The 21,402-nt window shown below is 40.8% G+C and overlaps 1 protein-coding gene across 3 annotated transcripts in view; it reads left to right on the forward strand.

Moving 5' to 3' along the window:
• Stim1 (stromal interaction molecule 1) overlaps positions 1-21,402 on the forward strand; it is a 158,367-nt gene that overhangs the window by 110,062 nt on the left and 26,903 nt on the right. For all 3 annotated transcript variants that reach the window (XM_032893157.1, XM_032893154.1, XM_032893155.1), the window contains exon 3: positions 5,538-5,652. In XM_032893157.1, coding sequence (XP_032749048.1) covers positions 5,538-5,652 — 115 coding nt within the window. The remainder of the gene's footprint in view (positions 1-5,537; positions 5,653-21,402) is intronic.

Below are 21,402 nucleotides of genomic sequence, written 5' to 3' on the forward strand. Positions count from 1 at the left end.
GTACAACTCATTGGACTGGTGACAAGGCTGGTACTTTCAGAGACTAGGGGTTTGTTACCATCAGGAACAGGAGAAAGAAGCAGTTGATGCTACAATAAAGTCAGGGCTCAGACCATAGAAGGTTGTGGAAAAGGCTATTTTCAATTTAAGGTGGAGTTAGGGATTGCAAAGAGTCCTAGTGCAGAACAGAAAGAACCTTTGAAGTTAGGGGATTGTTGCCTTGACTTTCTTCATTTCAGATCTCTTGGCATATTGGCTTTTGTTAGCAGGCACTGAGGCATGTATCTCTCTTCTCCATTCTCTACAGGACTGTCTTAGAACTGAGGGATCTGTATCATTATAATATTGGTTCCCAGGATGGCACATACTTAGTTATATTATCCTTAACCCTTCCCCCCAACACACACACTTTGTTCGAGATACTATTCTAAGGTGTTGTCATAAATTGACTCATTTATAAGTAAGTGATATATATATATATGAAGGCATTATTGTTACCTACATTTATAGATGGTGTGAATGATACACTGAAAGTAAGTGATAAACCTACAATTCAAACTGAAGCAACTAGCTTTGGAAGCAAGGTCTAATTTGAATTCCAGGCAGTTTAAGTCTCTTAATAGCTAAGACATGTGTCCAGCATTCTGTGTGTTGTAGGGTAAACTTAAGTAAGAGACAGCCTTTCAGCTATTTAATAACTGGATGCTCTGCTCTATACCATGACCTAAACTTGGAGATGGGTTTAGGGAGCTAAATTCATTAGTCAGTTAGGTATTCTAGGGAGTTTACACTGTAAGTGAATAAAGAGATAAATATAGTCTCTAGTTTTGAGTTTCTTAGGGAAAGTAGGAAGGGGCTAATTAAATAGTAATTATAGTGTAGTAGGAGTACTGTCATAAATATGTACCCTGAGAACTAAGGGAACAAATAAATAAGGGCATTCAATTAACTTACCTACAAGTGTGGAAAAATACCCAGAGGCAGTGATTTTAACAGGCATAAAGTTTTAATAGGCATAAAGCATTTCATGTGGACCATGTTGTGAAAAGGCTTGGAGCTATAAAAGTGCATGATTTGCTTAAGAACTGGAAATGGCTTGATATTTCTAGAGAGGGATTAGTTGTTACTTTTTCTGGAAATAGCCAGAGAGCCAGAGATTAATTTTTCTAGTTTTTTCTTTTGTAGGAACTCCTCAGTTTTTGTTTGTTCGTTTTGTTTTTTGAGATAGTGTCTCACTATGTAGTCCTGACTGTTCTGAAATTTGTTGACTAGTCTGACCTTGATCTCCCTGCCTCTGCCTCCTGAGTTCTGAGATTAAAGTATGAGCCACTACATCTGGTTTCTGTTCCACTTCTATAGTATAAAATAAGAAATGGATAATGTACCAGTGAATTAGTAGGGCTGTATTCTGGTAAAGTTTTACATCCTGGGGCTGGGGTATGGCTCGGCTGTTAGTGACATGTTTGCCTTTAGGCATGCGCAAAGCCCTGGGTTTGATCCCCAGCACCACATGTACTGGGCGTGGTGGTGGTGAACACTGGTAATCCCAGCACTCTGAAGGTGGAATCAGAAATTCAAGATTGTTTTTGGCTAAATAATACATTTGAGGCACGCCTAGGATACATACTAAAACAAACAAACCCCAAATGAAAACCATATGTACATAAAGACTGTAAACTGGATTTGACTTTTTATAGCATCCTGACCCCTGGTCTGACCAGGAGGGAGAGTATGAGGGAAATACTGGAAAATAAGTGTATAGGCCACATTTTCAAAGGCCCCAATGCAAGGCTGTGAGGCTATGAAACTAGTGCTTTACCTTGTAGGTTATAAGAAGCCATGGAATTTTAGAGGAGTTGGTCAAGTTAGACTTGTAGTTCATAAAGGTCAGTGTAGTGGTTTGGTTTCGGTTTGTGACAGGGTCTTACATAGTCCAGGATGACCTCAAACTCCTGATCCTGATATCTCAAGTGCTGACATTATATTTGTCTACACTGTACCTCGCCTCATTCTAGTGTTTAAACTGGCAGAAGACCTAAATGCATGAAGATGGGAAATGACTCTTCTCTCCTAACCTTTTAGCAGTAGCTGGTGAATGCCACTCAGGACAGCCATTTCACTTCTGAAATGTGTCCTAGTACTCAGTATAAACAGCACCTGGAGCTACAGCAGCTAAAATGACAGTTCCTAAATGTGGTGACACACTTTTGTAATTCTAGTACTGAGGATGCTGAAACAGCTGGGTCACGTTTGTGGCTAGCCTTCACTACATAGCAAATCCCTGCATTGAAAAGCAAACAACAAACTAGGCATGGTGGTGCATGCCTGTAATCTCAACACTTGGGAGGTGGAAGCCAGAAGATCAGAGTTCAAGGCTAGCCTCAAAATACAAATAACACAAACAAAACAGTTAATCAATGCCAGATGTTTTAAGATACAAAGAAGAGCTGAGAAATGTGGGGTTTTGATATTTTCAAGGAGAGGATTTTAGAGGTGCTGTTTGGTTTGGAAGGCATAGAAGACATAGTGAGGATCACTATGGATAGTGGGGGAAGGAGGAGTGGTACTAAGGGGCAGCTCTGGAGAGCTGCTCAGGTCCTTGCACCTGAAGGTGCACCAACCTTCTGGCTTTAAGTCGATGAGTTCTGTCCTCTGAGGAGGCTAGCAGGGACAGTGCTGAGGGATCTAGAGCTGTATTTTCCTCCTTCTCTGCTACCACCCACAGGACTTCACTACTGCTTGGGATTGTCTTTGTGCTACCTCATGGAAGATCACTTTTCTGAGCTCATAGAGCTAAATATACCTAGTGACAGCTGGCGCTTTGGCACTTAGACGAGCTACTGAGCTGTCGTTCTAGCCAGTGCTACATTCCTCACGGTAAGACAAAACTTTTAGGGCACCTCCTTGGACCTTCTTGAGAGAGGAGCTCCTCGTTCTGAGCTTGAAACAGTAAATCCTTGTTTTGAGAGCCAAAAAGCAATCTGATTTTTGTTATTGCGTTTTATTGCTTTTATTTTATTTTATTTTTCGGAGCTGAGGATGGAACCGAGGGCCTCTACCACTGAGCTAAATCCCCAACTCCGTTTTATTGCTTTTAAATATTGTTCTAGTTAAGACTTTAGCTATTTGCTGGCAATAGGACAATATTTAGAGTAAAATAAGGTTAATGCTTAAAATAAAATATAGTAGAAACTGGAGTTCTAGCTTAATATAACTTTCTTTTTAAATTTTATTTAATTTTATTTTTGTGTATTGGTGTTTCGTCTGCATGTACATCTGTGTGAGTGCATTAGGTCTCCTGGACCTGGAGTTACAGACAGCTGTGAGCTGCCATCGATGCTGGGAATGGAATCTGGAACCTCTGAAAGAGCAGCCAGTGCTCTTAACTGCTGAGCCGTCTCTCCAGCTACTATAACATTCTTATCACAGTATTGTACTGTGTGCTTATCTCCTAGCACGCAACAGGCAAGGGTAGGAGGACTGTGTAAGTTTGAGATCAGCCTAGTCTGCATGTCCAGTTCTAGGCTATCAGGGGTATAGAATGAGACTCTTGTCTTGAAATAAAACAAAAAGAAGAAAGAAAAGGTAAAAATAATTTTTTTTTTTAAAAAAAAGGCAGGCTCTCATGTAGCTCAGGATGGTCTCAGGCTTACTGTTGTCAAGGCTAACCTTGAATAACTGTTTCTCCTGCTTCTCCTTCCCAAGTACTGGGATTACTGGTGTGCATTACTACTCCTGGCTAAAGAAGAATTTCTTGTATGTTTTGTTTATAACTGGATAACTGGGATCTTCTGCCAGGGAACATGTGGTTTTGAAGGGAAGAGAGATACATATCAACTCTGTTAGGAATACATACACACTGGACCTATGGGCATAAAAGGGCATTTTTGGTCAAGATGTTTCTCTACTTATCTACTTTTGAGTTATGCTTTAAAGTTTAGAAATACTTTTGTGAATACCAGGAACCATTAAACTGTGTGGCTCTGTGGGGCCGAGGGTCTCGTGCCTGAGCAATGTGAGCTGTATAAGTGCTGCGTAGAATGTGAGTGCTGGGGGCAGTAGCAAGGTAGACAGCACATGTTCTTCGGGAGGGGGAGCCGCTGTTTGGCCCGGCCATCTTGTTGCACAGGCGTGTGGACCCAGGAGTGGAGCAAAGAGGACAAGGCCTGAGCCCTTCTTTAGCTCCTTAAGCACCAACTATTGAGTCTTCAGGTTCCCTTTCCACTTGATGTTGGCAATTGATATTTTCCTCAGTTTAAGAAGAACATTCATTACCTGCCACATCTCAGGATGGTAGTTAAAGGAATACATTGTTGTTAACTCCAGCTCCAAGGGGATCTGATGCCTCTGCTCTCTCATGAATACAAATACACACAAAGATATAAATTTAGATTACATTTGAAATAGAATAGTTTACGTAAAACTTCATTAGTTCCCATTTTTTTCTTTCTTTTGCTTTCTTTCTCTCTCTCTTTCTTTTTTCTTTCTTTCCTCTCCTATATTTTTACACCCCCCCAAAAAAAAGAGTTCAGAGTCATCCTCAGGTACATACGAAGTTACAGGTTAGTCTGAACTATATGAGACTTTGTCCATACTAAACAAATAAACAAACAAATAAACAATAAACCAACCAGACAAACTAAAGAATTGGAGCTACTGGGAGCATAGCTCAGTTGGTAAAGTGCCCACCACACAATTGTGAGAACCTGAGTTTTGATCCCTAGCACCCATATAAAATGTCGAGCATTGCAGCACATATCTGTGATGGCAGGGCTGGTGTGGGTAGATAGGTGAATGTCTAGGGCTTGCTGGCTAGTCAACCTAGCCAAATTGATAGTTTGCAGGTTCAGTAAGACCCTGCCTCAAAAGGTAAGGTTAATGTTGACCTGTGACTTTTGCAAATGTATATGTGTGCACAGGCATGCACAGACATACTGCACCTTTCTTTTTTTCCCTAACCCTAACCCCCCTAACCCTAACCCTAACCCCCCTAACCCTAACCCTAACCCCCCTAAACCCTAAACCCTAACCCTAACCCTAACCCTATGCACATTTCTTTTAAACATTAACTTTTCATTTCCCTGTGGCTTGTTGAGTCCACTTTCACTCTTTCAATGATGATGATGATGATGATGATGATGATGATGATGATGATGATGATGGCGGCTTGTTGAGTCCACTTTCACTCTTTCAATGATGATGATGATGATGATGATGATGATGATGATGATGATGGCGGCTTGTTGAGTCCACTTTCACTCTTTCAATGATGATGATGATGATGATGATGATGACGACGATGATAATCAGTATGAGAGAAGAATTCTAACATCTGTCTTTTTCATATGAAACATATAACAAAATGAAAAATTGTTTTCACCAGCAACTGAGACATTGACATAGAAAGACACATGAGTGGGGTTCATAAGTAGTGCATTGAAAATGTGTTATGTATGGCTGGAGACAAGTGACTTGTGGAGATCTTGGTGGGCTGGTTCACAAGTATCTTCTGTGACTTGTGTGCTTTTCCCTTACAGTTCCTAAGGGAAGACCTCAATTACCATGACCCTACAGTGAAACACAGCACCTTCCATGGTGAGGACAAGCTTATCAGCGTGGAGGACCTATGGAAGGCATGGAAGGCATCAGAAGGTAACAGGCAGCAGGGTTGTTGGTCCTAGTTGTCAGAGGTTTACAGAAGAGTGAGGATGAATAGATACTGGCCTTAAAAGGACATGAACAACAAAAGCTGCTTAAAACAAAGTGAGTTACTGAAATCATTCTATATAGTCATGGAATAAGACTGAGTTACAGTCATCATGCTGGAAAAGGGATTTGAAGTTGTCTTTCATTAGGATGTCTTGAATTCCAGCCTATCAGCTTCTGTCCTCACACTATTCTCCGTAGAAATCTGCCAGCTCATCCTGTCATCCCCAGAGATAAGGAGCTTGCTGTTGTATACTTTCTGCCCAGTCCACCTCTTCTGAGTTCCAGATGACTCAAAGGTTGAGTGGCACCTCCACCAATCCTCCCAGCCTCTTTATGATTCATATGTTCTTTTTGTAAACATTTTTATAATACCTTTCTTAGATCCTTGAGTTGGGCACAGAATCCTAAATGTGGTTTGATTTACATAGAGTTGAACTGCATTGCCAACTTCTGGGCTCTGGGCCCTGGGCATATATACTAACACTTCCTGATTAAATGCTAGTGCCCTCAGTGGTCATATTACTGACTCATGTTGAATTTATCAGTGAAAATTTTAGACCCTTCTGGTAATAAAGCTCCTAAACCATGACTATCTTGTTTCCACACTGGAGCATTTTATTCAGAATTCTGAGTGAAAGAGCATGTTTAGTTGTATGACACTTGACAGGAAAGAAAGTGACAGATCTTTAGCTTCCTCTGTTATCTCTGTGGCTAGAGCTTCCTTGGCTCTCAATGGGATTGGAAGCTTGTAGTTCAGTTGGTAAGTGGCTTGCTTCGATGAACAAAGCAAGCCCTGAAATTGCTTCCCAACACTGGGAAACCCAGCTGTGGTAGTACACATATGTAATCCCAGCTCTTGGGAAGTTTAAGATCATCTTCACTAAGTTCCAGAGCACCCTGGGGTCTGTGAGACCTGGTCTCTAAGACAGATGGGTAGGTAGACAGACAGACAGATATTGGAAACATTGTTACCCCAAGGTTTTAGAGAGGAGATATGTCTAGTTTACTTTCTCTTGCTGTGACCAGAATCAAGTCTGGGAGGAAAGGGCTTACAGCTTATAGTCCATCATCAGGAGATGCCAAGGCAGAATGGAGGAGGCAGGATCTAAAGCAGAGACTAAAGGAATGCTGCTTACTGCTTGCCCTTCATGGCTTGTTCAGTTCCTTTCTTTTCCCACTCAGGACCTCCTGCCTTGGAGGGCATCATTCCAGTGGCCTGTGCCCTCCCACATCAATCATTCCTTTAAAAATGCCTCAGAAGCTTACCTACAGGCTGATGTTATGAAGACATTTTTTTCAATTGAGGTTCCTTTTTCTAAGACGATCCTAGCTGTGTCAAGTTGAGAAAAAACAAACAAAACAAACACCTGACCCATATAAGGTGTTAAGAAAGGTTAAACATGAGTTATCCAGGGCTTCAGAATTTTGAGAGTGTCTCCTTATTTTGCCCATGTTGGCCTCAGACTCTCTTGGATCTTAGCCTTGTAAGCAGCTGGGATTATAGGCACCTACCACGCTTCTAATTTTCCTTGTTTTTAGATGAGGAAACTTAGGACTTGGCTTAATTGTGTGTTTGTTGTCAAGCATTTAAGAGAGCCAGGACTAGATGTAGATCTTTTGATCCTTGTCGATCAGTGCATTTCCGTGTCATCTGATGGCAGCAAAGGTACTTTTAGTAGAATGAGGCTGTTTCTATTTTTATTCAGAGTCTTACCTGTGACTATAGAATTTAATCTGAAAGGGAACATGCATATGTAGGTAGAGAGCTTTAGATTCATTAGGGAACGTGCATATGTAGGTAGAGAGCATTGGATTCATTAGGGAACATGTATATGTCGGTAGAGAGCTTTAGATTCATTAGATTCGCAGCAGCAGAAAATGGAGCAGCTGCTGCCACTGAACTGTTTCATCAGTTTAGAAGAAGCATGTAGGAGAAAACTTTCTGGGACTCTTGAGAAGTTTACACACTCATGCACACACATACAGACACAGACAAACACACACACACACACACACACACACACACACACACACACACACAGGCAGGGATCGAGGACTGACACCTAGTACGAGAGAACAGCCCAGGCCATTTTCTGGTCAGAACTTTATTTCTGGACTTAGCAACTATTTGGAACCCTTCCAATGTATTTCAAATTACTGGAACATGGAAGACAATGGAGTATGTTTTTTGGAAAGGGCTGAGACTCATTTGCTCTTAGCAGTAAACATTCTAACACACAGCAGTGTGCCTCACTGCTGAGAAGTCATATATATGTCCCTTTGCAGAACTGGTTTACTGGTGGGTTCATAGACCAAAAGTAAGAGCCTTCTTGTGTGCAATAATTTGCCTCGTTATTTAGGGAAAGGCTCCTATTCTCTCTAGAGTGAGTTTCCAGAACTACCAAAGGCGTGTAGTATTCTGGCATTAATTCAAACTGGCTGGCTTGAATGCAGCTAACTGGTGTGGATATCAGCTTTAGTCATTTATGTTCAGAACATTAGCAGGCTAATGTCACGCCTTTTTGTGTGATTGGTGTTGTTATTAACATTCTCTGACTAATGTTGGAAACCAGTGTTTGTTTTTTCTTGTTTTTTTCCTCTCTGTCTCTCTCAGTGTGTCTCTGTCTCTCTGTCTCTCTGTCCCTCTCCCTCCCCCCTCTCTCTGTCTATCTCTGTGTGTGTTTGTGTCTCTGTCTCTCTGTCTCTGTCTCTCTGTCCCCCTCCCTCTCTGTCTCTCTCTCTGTCTCTCTCCCTCCCTCCCTCTCTCCCTCCTTTCTCTCTCCCACTCTTCCTGTGTTATTTAGGTCTTAGCAGGAAAGTCTGCTCACCTCTTCATTAACCAGCTCTAGGTTTTAATAATAAAGCCAACAGCAACTCAGAAGCTACTCTGACATGTGTGTACTACGTCATACATGCTAAGCACTGTTCTAAGTGTTTTCCTTATGTTATTTCATTTCTCACAATAACCTTATATGTATAGTTACCATGGTTCCGAGTTATCTCCATTTTCAGATGTGGAAAACAAGGAAAGGAGATTGAGTGGAACAATGGAATATAATTCTGTCACCAACTACGTGTAGTTACTTAAGATATCACAGAGTAAGATCATGGTTCCTCACAGTGCTGCTCTCACTTCTGACTAAAGTTGGTTGTAGAGCTGGGTGTTCCCAGGCCATTTGCACTTTACCAACGAACGACCCCCACCTTCTCCTCTTCCTTCCTCTCCCCTTTCTATTAGTTGTTGCTACATTTTTGAAAGAAAAAGAAAATTTGTTTATTCCCTCCCTCTTTCCCTCTCTTGGGCCAGCACCTCAAGTAGCCAAGGCTAGCTTTGAACTCTTGATCCTCCTGCTTCTTTGTCTCCCAAACACTCCTCCTCCACAGCACTGTGCTGGAGCTCAAATCCAGACTCTCACAAATGCCATGCTTGTTACCTACATTGAGCTATTCTCCAAAGTCCCTAGATAATTTTTCTTTCTGAAGATTGAATCAAAACTGTTGTCTATGTTGTGATCTGATATTTAGCACAGTCATTTTATGTCTTATTTTAAATATATACTAGAAAATAAAAGGACTTACTTCTATCCTCATATAATAGGAAAATTACACCCCTCTCTGATTCTTCCTCTCCGCTGTGTACATCTCCTGTGCTGCTGCCATAACTTGATTTTAGCAGCTTTTCCATGCGAGTTACTGAGGGCATATTGCTAAGAATTACAAACATTTATAGTTTATTGTAGTCTATGTTTTGGCATGTGTGAACATTGTGAAGCCACTGCCGAGTAAAGGCAGACTGTGTTCATTACCTCATATCTCTCCTCCCCCTCGTAACTACTGAACTACCTTCTGACAAGTTCAGTTCATATTTTCTAGCATTTTATTTAAATTGAATTATATAATATATACCCTTTAAAATTTAGTCTCTTGCATTTAACATGATTATTTTGGCATTCATGTTTTACATGTACAAATAGCTCATATTTTTTATTCCTGAGTATTAATACATTTGAAGAGATACACTTTAATTTTTTTATCCATTTACCTCTTGTTAGACATTTGATCTACATATAGTTTCTGTATTCCAAATACAGCTGAAGTGACCATCTAAATATGAGTCACAAGTTCTCCTGTGTCTTAGGAAATACTAGGAGGGGAGTGACTGGATCATATGGCCGGTGTCAGAAGCTCTCAGGGTCAGATATTCCCGTCAGTAGTGGATGAGACGCCCACCTCCCCCTCTCCTGGCAAATGCTAGTTGTCTAGTATCAGTCTCTCAAGCTTTAGTGTAGTGTAGTGGTGCCTTACTTTTGTGTTGGTCTATAGTTTGCTTAATAAGAAATGATACTGGGCATCTTTTCATGTACGTTGCCATTCATATATCTTCTTTGGTGAGTATCTTTCAAATCTTAGGCCTTTGTTTGTGTGTTTGTGTTAAGATAGCATCTTATAGTTCAGGCTTGCCTCAAACTGCCATATAGCCATGACTGGTTTTGAACTCCTGATCTTTGTACCTTCACCTCCTGAGAAAGTGCTGGGATTCCAGGCATAAATCACCATGCCCTGTGACTGTAAAATAATCCTCTCTCTCTCTCTCTCTCTCTCTCTCTCTCTCTCTCTCTCTCTCTCTCCTCTCTCTCTCTCCCTCTCCCTCCCTCCCTCTCCCCTCTCCCCTCTCTCTTTCCTCTCTCCCCTCCCTCTCCCCTAGCTTTTTAATATGAAGGCTAAAACTGATTTGAACCCTTTCTTCCTCAGTCATTCTTCACCCTATTCATTGAGTCAGTGTCTCTGTGCTGGCTCAAAAACTCACTATGTATTCCAAGCTGGCCCCAGAAATTTGTTGTTTCTGTCTCATGATTCTCTTGCCTCAGTTTCTCTAGTGCTAACATTACAGTAGCATCACATTCTGTTGAAACCTTTACTGTTTTATAAATAGTTTTTCCTTTTTATGTCCTAACTTATTGTCTGTTCATGTACACAGTTCATTGGTACAAATTGGCTGGTGTAAAAAGGCCAATCAAGTCATTGACTGATGGTTTTAAATCTACCTGACATTGTTTATGTTTCTGACTTCTTGGTTTATCATTTACCAAGAAAAGAACACACTTTGTTTGGAAGATTGTTTGGCTCTCAATTTCAGTAACTTTGTTGCCTTTGGTTTGCAGTAAAGTGTTCCATTCAGGCAGAGATTGCTTGGCAAGAAAAACTGCTTCCTTTGTGGTGACTGGAAAGCCAATAAAGAGTGTATGATAATGTGATTGGGGCATTATTGATTATTGATTGTTTTACTATCATTATTGATTATTTTATTTTCAAAGTACTGGGCATTGAACCCAGAGTGTGCTCTCCCATTGAGCTATATGTCCAGGCCTTGACTCGTGTTTTTAAATTTAAATACATTACTAGGCATGTATATTTCACACCTGTAAAACCAGCACTAGGAAGACTGAGGCAGGAAAATTGACTTGAATTGGAAGCTGGCCTACATAGTGAGATCTTGTCTGTCTTTCTCTCTCTCTCTCTCTCTCTCTCTCTCTCTCTCTCTCTCTCTCTCTCTTTTCCTTTCCTCCTCCTCCTCCTCCTCCTCCTCCTCCTCCTCCTCCTCCTCCTCCTCCTCCTTCTTTTTTTTTTATAAAGAACTGCTGGGTATGGTAAGGTATACCTTTATTCCCAGCACTTAGGAGGCAAAGGCAGGCAAATCTCTGAGTTCAAGGCCAGTCTACAGAGTGAGTTTCAGGAAAGCCAAGACTATATAGAGAAACCATGTCTTGAAAAACCAACAACAACAAAAAGTCACAACACTCAGGAGGCAGAGGCAGGAGATCTAGCCTGGTTTGTCTACATAGGAGACAATAGGTTTGTCTCCAGGAGGCCAAGACTCCATAGAGATACCCTGTCTCAAAAAGGAGAGTGGTCTCAAGTGCTAGTATGCTAGCCCCAGAATACATGAAACCCTAGGTTCTATTCTCGGCATGGACCATGTGAACCACATATAATGACACACTCCTGTAAGTCTAAGCACTTAGGAGATAGGGGCAGGAGAGTCAGGAGTTCAAAATTGTCCTTGGCTATGTAGAGAGTTGGAGGCCGCTTTTGTCTACCTCAGATCCAACTTCAAACAAACATTCTCTTTAGCTATCTCCTTTCAGAATCTTTCCTGAGAACCACAGTCTAGATAATGTGTGCTGTGTCCCCATAGCCTCTTATATTATCTCATTATAGCACTTAACATGTTAATTATAGTCTGTTACCCTGCCTGTTTCCTATCAGTTTGCTTGAAGTCAGCATCTCATATGATCCCACTTTCTAACACTTTAGTACTGAAATCAGCCCAGATTAGGAAAGAAGTCAAAAGTTTGTCCTTGTCTCTACCATTGTCCCATCTTACAGTTTCATATCCCAAAGCTACAAGGTTGTTATGCTGCTGTGCAGCCCCCTGTCAATGTTTCTCTAATCTGATTTTCTCTGTGCTCTGTTGTAACTCTGTATGTGGTCTTTAGTTATATGTCCTTATGGTGTTAATAGACCAGAGTTTTGCATAGTAACCTGGTAAGAGTGGGCCTGTCATAGGAGGCATAGGCCCAAGGCCCAAATTATTTTTACACTGATGTTTTAGGGTTTGATATTGAGGTCATACTAGGAAACTAAGATTCCCAGATAGTGGGACTGGGAAGGGAACCTCTTAGGTAACCCAGTTCCAGGCTATATCTCTTTTTTGCGAGGAGCCACTTTGGAAGGTTTGCTCATAGAATGGACTAGAAAACTCAGTTGTTGTTCAATTAAATTTAAAATTTTTAATTTTGTGTGCATGGGTGCTTTGCTTGCATGCATGCCTGTGCATTGTGTGTATGCCTGGAGCCCAGAGAGGCCAGAAGTGAGTGTCAGTTCTCCAGAGAAGGAACTGGAATTACAGATGCCTCTGAGCTAGTGTGCGGGTGCTGGGAATGGACCCAGTGGCTAGAAGAGCAGCCGGCGTTCTTAACCATTAACTGAACCATCGCTATTGCCCCCTCCATTAGTTTTCTAAATTAGCCTACAAGTAAGCCTTGTGAGACCTTTTCTGTCAACTAGTTCTGTGTCTGTCTCTGAGCCTTGTATCACCTGATCTCTCAAAAAGAACACGTCCCACACCGTCATATTTGTTCATTTACTCTTACATCTTCTTTCGGAGAGAACTCTTAAGGATGGAGTTCATGAGGATTCCTCTCTGTGCTGGTAATGCACCCTAGCAGCTTCTACAGGAAATACTCATAAAATATTCATACTCATATGAATAAGTGAATAAATAAATGGTGATCATAGCAGATGTAGTTGAGGCAGGTCTTGAATACCTGATCCTCCTGGCTCCATCTCCCAAGGTTGGTACCACCATAGTTGGGCAGTTACTATTTCTTTAGCACTTACTATAGGAAAGGAGGTTCCTTATGTCTTCACCACACCATCTAAAGACTCTACTTAGCACCAAAAGAGACTGTGACCTTACATATAATAAGTGATGTTTGGTTCAAGGCACATGATTACAAAGCCCATATTTGTAACTGCAAGGCCATATTTGCCTGGCAGACCAAATGACTAACTGAGGTTGACTAGGTGACCAGCCAATGCGCTAATAGCTGTGTGAGGCGACACAAAAAGGGTTTGGCAACTCCACTAATACACGTCGTTCTCTTGGGATGAAACCACAGAAGTAGACTTCATCTACAGACACCACAAGTCCATTATGGGAAAGAGATACTGACTCAGGAGCTCGTTTCTTATTGCTTATTCTTTTCCTGGCAGGAGAAGAGGTTGGTCAAGGCCCAGCCTCTGCCTTGGCCATCCCTGGAGGATAGCTAGCTAGAGCTGAAGTGCTAGGAGGGATACTTATTGTCCCTTCCACTAATGTGCCCTTACCCCAAGTGTCCACATGACTCACAGCTTCATTTCTTTTTCTACTCAAATGTCACGTCACCAGAGAGGCCTTTCCATCCTTAAAAAGACTTTTCTGTTTACATTTATTCTCGTACTGCTTACTTTTTCTTAATTGTACTTATTACCACTTGATGTTTTTATTGGGGTGTTTTCATTTTCATATACTAATTTATCGTATTATTTATTTGTTTTTAAGATGGTAATACTATGTAGTTTTGGCCAGCTTGGAACTTGCTATGTGACTAGGCTAGCCTTGAACTCACACAGATCCATGTACCTCTGCCAGGGTTACAAGCATGGCACTGTAATTCTAGCTTATTTTAATGTGTGGAGGGCAGAGGATGATTCACAGGTGTTGCTTTTTTCCTTTCACTTTGTAAGGCCCAGGGACTGAAACTCAGTTTGTCAGGTTTGATAGCGAGTGATTTTCAGTTATTTTTGCCTGATGAGCCATCTCATGAACTCTGTTTAGACTGCCTTTCTCACTCTCCCCCTCAGAATCATAAGCACCAGAGGACCTGTGACTTTTGTATTCTCCTGTATTTGTAGGTCCTGGAATGGGTTCTAATAAGTAGGGGGAGGGGTGTTTAATAATTACTTCCATGAATTATCCTTGAGTTGGAGATGACCTACTTTCAAGAACTTATCATTTAGCTTCGGCAGCTTCTTATTCCGCTTGTCTTTATGCATGACCTTGGACTCCAGACGACCTGGAGTCTGTTCTCTACACGTGACCCGCATTTCCTAGTCCTGAATATTGCTCTTCTTACTTCTTCTTTGGTGGAGCTGAGTCTCTGTTGACCCAAATTCTGACCGTGCTATTTTTAATATATTTTTATTTCATATGCATTGGTGTTTTCCCTGCACATATCTGGTAAGGGAGTCAGGTTCCCTGGAACTGGAATTACAGACAGTTGTAAACTACCATATGGGTGCTGGGAATTAAACCCAGGTCCTCTGGAAGAGAACTCAGTGCTCTTAAGCACTGAGCCATCTCTCCAGCCCCACTCTATTTTTAAAAAGGAGTATTTATTTATTTACTTACTTAGTGTATGTATGTATGTATGTATGCCTGCATGAGTTTATGTACACTACATGTGTGAAACTGGAATTCCATTTATGAAACCTGAGATATGGGTGTGAACTGAATCAGGGTCCTCTGTCAGAGCAATGAGCTCCCTTAACTGTGGAGTGAGCTCTCCAGCCAATGAACTTTTTTAAAAAATGAATGTATGTGCAAGAAATTAGTACTGATAGATATTGCTAGATTGTAAGCTATAGTACTTGAAATAGGCATCTTCTTCTTAGTCCTGTTCTATTTCTAGGGCCTAGCTTGGAAGAGTACAAAATAAATGTTTATTAAGTGACAGAAAGGGAAATTGAGGCTTGTATCAGTTAAATCATTTATCCCAATTAGTCCATGGTAGATAAGATGGAAATTAAAGTCTTTAGCTTCAAATTTATATTATATATTTTATACAAATCCAGCAGAGCCAAGCCTAAACACACATGCTTGTAATCCTAGAATGTGGGAAATGGAGACTGGAGGATCAGGAGTTCAAGGCCAGCCTTAGCTATGTAGTGAGTTTGAAGATAGTGTAAGCTCCATGTTTCTCTTGTTTCACAAAACAAAATTAACCAAGCAACCAAACATATCCAAAAACAAAGAAAAAGATAGGGGATGACAGTTAGTTGTCTCACGTTCTTTTAAACTTTTCTTTATTTTTGAGACTCTTTTACATGCATACAATGAAATATGATCTCATCTAATTCTTCCTTTCCCTAAGGTCCCCTGATTCTAATGCTAAATTTTCCAACTTCATGCTTGCTTGTTTTAATAATCCATGAATTCTATGTTTGCTGAATATATGTATATCCATACATCCATATGTATATATCCACATATACATATATTCAGCAAACACACACATATGCATACACAGACATACACACGGGTTGGGGCTCTCTACTGAAATATAAGAACCTATCAGAGGCACTATATGTATTCAATAAAGAATGATTCTCCCAGTATCTGCAAATATTTCTTTCTTTTGAGTGTTGTTATAACCTCTAGAGTTTGGTCTTTTCTTATTCTGTATAGCATTGTTCGTCATTTTGCCCATAGATGTTGTCTTTGATATTCTAGAGACCATACAGACAGATTTGGGGAGTTGTATGGTTTTAGGACTCTTTTTCCTGCACCAGTGTCCTCCTGGGGTTTGGACATGCTAGTCATCTGTAATCTGGGCCTGATCTCTTATAAGATCTTCTTGCCAGCAATCTGTAGTCTCTTCTTCTGAATCTCTTATTGTCAGCAACCACTCTATACTTACTCTTTCCTTCCTTGGCCCAGAGATTCTTTCCATTTTTTTCTCTTTTGGCTTGAGAACTCAATCTGAGCCTGGTGGTGCAGGTCTGTAATCCTATCACACTCTCAGAAGTTGAATAAAAGCCATCCTTCATTTCATAGCAAGTATGAGGACCTATGTTGGCTATAAGAGATCCTATCCAAAACAAAGACATGAACAACAACAACAACAAGAACAACAACAACAAAAACAACCAAAAAAAACCTCATGAATGTGAAAGTAGAACAAGACTTAACTTTTAGGTATTTGAATCTTAGGGATACGAGGCCCTGGTGTCTCAATTAGACTGTTGCGTGAGATCATGCTGGAACTCAGAGTTGCTATCAGAGATACAGATAACATGGAGGATACAGCTCATTAAGACTTATGTTGTTCAGTTTGCAGTGACTTTAGGTGGATGACACCATGCTGGCAAGCCCTGCCTAGATGGGGCTGCTGCCTAGGTAACTGAATAATACATAGAGCTAAAAACAAACAAACAAAACATTGCCTTGAGGTTTGGCAGATGCTGAAGCCTCCTCTTTTCCCTGTAACTTAGCTGTGTAGGGAGAGATCGTCAGAAGCCATCCCTGGGGTACAATGATCCTCTTAAAGAACCTCTGCCCCAGTGCAGTATTTAGAGCAGTGGCTCTCAGCTTGGGGCAGTTTAGCCTTTTGAGGGACATATTAAGCAGTACCCGAAGAGATATTTTTTTTCTTTTCTTTTATTGGACTTTTTATTACATATCAAATGTTATCTCCTTTCCTGATTTCCTCTCTGGAAACCCCTTATCCCATCCCTCATCCCCCTGTATCTGTGGGGGTGCTCCCTCATCTACCCACCCACTCCCTCCCGCCTTCCCACCTGGCATTCCCCTACCCTGGGGCATTGAGCCTTCACAGGTCCAAGGGCTTCTCTTCCCACTCATGCTCAACAAGGCCATCCTCTGCTACATATATGGCTGGAGCCATGGGTCGCCTCATGTGTACTCTTTGGTTGTTGGTTTAGTCCTGGAAAGGATAGATATTTTTACTGTGACCGCAGCATTGCTGATGGCATGTACTGGGTACATGCTAGAGATATTGTTAAATGTCCTGCAGTGATCCAGAGCACAGCCCCTACAATAAACATAACCCCAGCAAAATGTCATTGAAGCAGAGACTGAGAACCAATGGTCTAGAGTGACTCTTGCCTGTCTTCATGTGGAGGGTGCTGATTAGAACATGCCAAGAATTTATGCCCAGGCTTGTGTTAAGGCGTCTTCTTAGTAGACAAAGGCCCTTGAAGCACCGCTGGCCTCAGGCTTTTCTATCAACAAAAAAATGGTGCCTTCCTTCCACTCTACATGCCAAGCAGAAAGGCCTCTTTGTGTTGGATGAGGCCAACCTCACTTGGCACAATTACAGGGCTGTGTTGTTTTCTGTACTTTACAGGCTGGCACTTGTCTGTCTGCCTCATGTGTATCACTCTCTTATCCCTTCATTAGCAGACATTCCAGACTCCAGTAATGACTACATTGGTAATGTGTTAGGATATATTTGCATTTTCAGTAATAATAGCTAATTCATTCTGCTCTCCTCAGTATTTTCTTAACACTACGTCCACTATCCTTTTCCAGCTGTAGGGTTTGAATGTTCTCTTGGAAATTAACTTCTCTTTTTTTGTATTTTTGACTGGGAGCTAGACATTCAACCAAGCAGTGACTAGCTAGATACCCTTTGGTATCTTGTCTTCTAGGAGAATTCTTAGAGCACATTCAGTATACCTGTCTATCTGCCTCATTTCCTCTCCGGGCAATTTTGCCTCTCACCTCCTGTGTCTCTGCTGATAGTCTAAACTACTCTCAGAACCACTCAACATTGGAGCCTTTGTCCTGAGCACCCGAGCCTTCTGAGGGCATTGAGAGGGAATCAGTTTTGCCTTCTACTTTGCTTTGTTCAAGATGTTTTCCTGGTTTTCTGCTTTGTAGTCACATTTTAGTGGAAGCAGGAGCATAAAGGAACATATTCCAAATTGCCAAACTCTGTAGTTCATGTGAGACTGATAGAAAAAAATCCATAGATATGGTTATGCCTACGATCAGAGGAATATCTGAGTTTCTGTTTTCTTGTTTTAAAGATAGGGCCTCTTTATAAAGTACAGGTGGCATCTGGGCAGTGGTGGCACATGCCTTTCAGGTGGATCTCTGTGAGTTTGAGCCTGGTCTACAGAGTGAGTTTCAGGATAGCCAGGTCTACACAGAAACCATGCCTTGAAAAACCAAAACAACAACAACAACAACAACAACAACAACAACAACAACAACAACAACAAGAAGCACAGGGAGCCTGGAACTCTACCTGCTTTAGACTCCCAAGGGATAGAATTGTAGGCATAGGTTGCTTTGTTTTTGACAGATTTCAGAAGCACTTAGATAAATGAACGAATTTTATTTTTCATTTTTAAATTTTGTTTTGAGACAGAGTTTCATGTAGTCCTGAGTAAAATTGAATTTGCTACAAAGCCAAGGATGACCTTGAGTTGCCAATCTCCCGTGTCCCCTTGCTTCTGTGGGTGTGTGCAAACATTTGTATGTGGCTGCTCCATGATTGCTTTTCGATTCTCTGGAGTTGTAGCTTATGGGCAGTTGGGAAGTACCAGACATGGCGCTGAGAACCAAACTCCAGTCCTTTTCAAGAGCAGCCAGTGCTCTTAACTGTTGAGCATCTCAGCTATAAAGCTGAATATTTGAAATGAAACTTTTCTGATGCTGTTTGGAGACTATAATTAGAACAGTTCTGGAATTTTTCACTTAGGAGCTTATTCTTTGAGTGAGTAAGGTCTCATTGACGTCAGCAAAAATGATTACAATGTGGCCCATACCCTTGCTGTTCCCTGACAATTAAAGGGAATAGATAATATTCTTCTGAAAGATAGCTTTTGATATGAATTTTCAGAGAGGATGATGATGAATCTCACCAAATTATTCTGCTGTCACACATTTTGACTTCTTGCTGACAGCAGTGGTTTTGAAAGCCAAATGTGCAGATTTTTTGGGGGACTGATACTTTATTTTGAACCTGTGGTACCAACCAAAATTGTTTTTTATTATCTGTCTGTCTATCTATCTATTGGGTTTTTTTGACAGGCTATCCTTGAACTTGCTATGTGGCTAGCACTAGCCTTGAACTCCCGAACCTTCCATCTCTTGCTCTTGAGTGTTGGGATTACAGTGGTGAACTGTCATACCTGACTTTACTGTGTTATTTAAGTGGTCTGTCTCTGTGTATTCACATAATGAGGCTTAAGTTTCTATGTAATATTTATATATAAATGTAAAAAGACATATTTTAAAGACAGAGTCATACTATGCAGCCTAGACTGTTCTCAAACTTATATAGATCCACCTGACTTTGAATATGCGATCAGCCTGCTTCATCCTCCTAGATGCCTAGATCACAGGCACGTGCTCCCACTCTAATAAAAGCAGTGTCTCAGCAGAAAGGCACTCACTACCAGGTCTGACAACCTGAGTTCAACCTCTGGGGCTCACATGCAGGAAGAACGTAGTCTTTTGAGTTGTTCTCTTATCTCCAGTTTCTGCGTACATCACAAACAATAACAATACATTTTTAAAACCTTGAAAAGTCTAATGGGATGGTATCTTTTGCTGCAGTTCAGTCGCTCAGGCTCTTAAGTTCAGTATGTCTATATTATGGGAGCCATCTGATGACACATCCCTCCACCCGTCCTCACTAGCTAAGCTCCCGTGAACTGTGATTTGTACAGTAAATCATGATCTCATTTGACCTCAATTGGTTTGAACATACTCCTTGTGAGTAAGTCTACTTTTGCTCCTTTGTATAGCAATTAACTTTCAGTTTTTTTGAGAAAGCATCTCACTGTGTAACCCTAGTTGGCCTGGACTTCCTATGTGGATCATCTATTTCTGCCTTCTGAGTACTAAGTTAAAGGCAAGAAGTATCACACCAAGAAGCAATTAACCTTTGATAATAAATAGAGGTAAACAGTAAACATGCCTGAGCAACACATGAATGTAAAATCATTTTCAAAGATAATTTTTATGGTTGCCCATTTAAAATAACCCCAACATTGTGATATGGAGAGATGAGCTGCTATTGTACTCCAACTTTAGTGATCACGTGATTTACCATTTTGTGAATGATTGCTTGGTAATATTTTTTGGTTAAAATTGGCTTCTATTATGACAGAAATCCTTCTCAATTTGTGGTAAGCAAAAGAGGGATGTTAACCTAAATAAAACTAAAATATCTATGGATGAGGGGCCTTTACAGGTATTCTCTGACTCAAGGGTTTAATGAAACCATCTAAATTCATCTCCTGCCTCTGTTTTGCCTCTATATGGGGATTTCAGCAGAGACATGGAGGAGAGATGGATAGTGGGTGGATGGATAGATGGGTGGGATGGATGGATAGATAGATAGGGAGGACAGAAGGAAGGAAAGAAGGAAGATAGATAGATAGATAGATAGATAGATAGATAGATAGATAGATGGCATAATTGGTTTATGAAAAGAGGTCTAGGGCTAGAGGGATGGCTCGGAGGTTAAAAGCTCTGCCTGCTCTTCCAGAGGTCCTGGGTTCAATTCCCAACAACCACATGGTGGCTCACAACCAGCTGTGATAAAATCTGGTGCCCTCTTCATATGTGTAAGCAGAACACTATAAACATAGTAAATAAAGGTTTTTTAAAAAAAGAAAAGAGATCTAGAATCAGTCTGCTTGAGACAAAATCTTGATCTTACCAATTCCTACAATTCCTAGCTGGATAACTTTGAGAAGATTATATATAATCTTTCAGTGGCTTAGTTTCACCATCATTATAGAAAGGATAAAATAGGATATCTATTTCATGAGGTATTGGTAAAGATTAGTGGGTTAAAATATCTGAGATGCTTCAGCACTATCATTCAGTGCTATATGAGTGATGGTTTCTGTTAATGTAATCACTACTAACTTTGTAGTTCAGGATCAGTTCATCTGGATACCGTAGACTCAACATGCAAGACCCTCTGAGTCAATAAACAAAAATCCTAGAGCTTTGTTTTTTTACATCTTATTTCAGAAATAAGCTCTGTGTCCAGGAGTGTGGGATGTACAAGTTTGCTCATCTTGAGTTACATGTTCTACTCCTAGAAGCGGATTTAGCCTGGTCAGAAAGCAAAGTAGAGGTGCCTCTCCCAATACAAACTCTGAGTATTATTATTAAGGAAAGGGAAGTGGATTCTTGGTGGTAAAATGGCTGATGATCATTATAATGTTATGAGGTCCTACAATGCTATAGCAATCTCTCTGGGGTCATGCAGCGACAGTCCATCTCATGGTTAATTGTCACAAATCCCTATAACCCAGTAAAATAAAAACTCTAGAGGTTTGTAATTTATCAGTCAGATTTATATCAGTAAATTCTCAACC

Source organism: Rattus rattus, chromosome 2, assembly GCF_011064425.1.
Source record: "Rattus rattus isolate New Zealand chromosome 2, Rrattus_CSIRO_v1, whole genome shotgun sequence".
Classification (NCBI taxonomy): domain Eukaryota; kingdom Metazoa; phylum Chordata; class Mammalia; order Rodentia; family Muridae; genus Rattus; species Rattus rattus.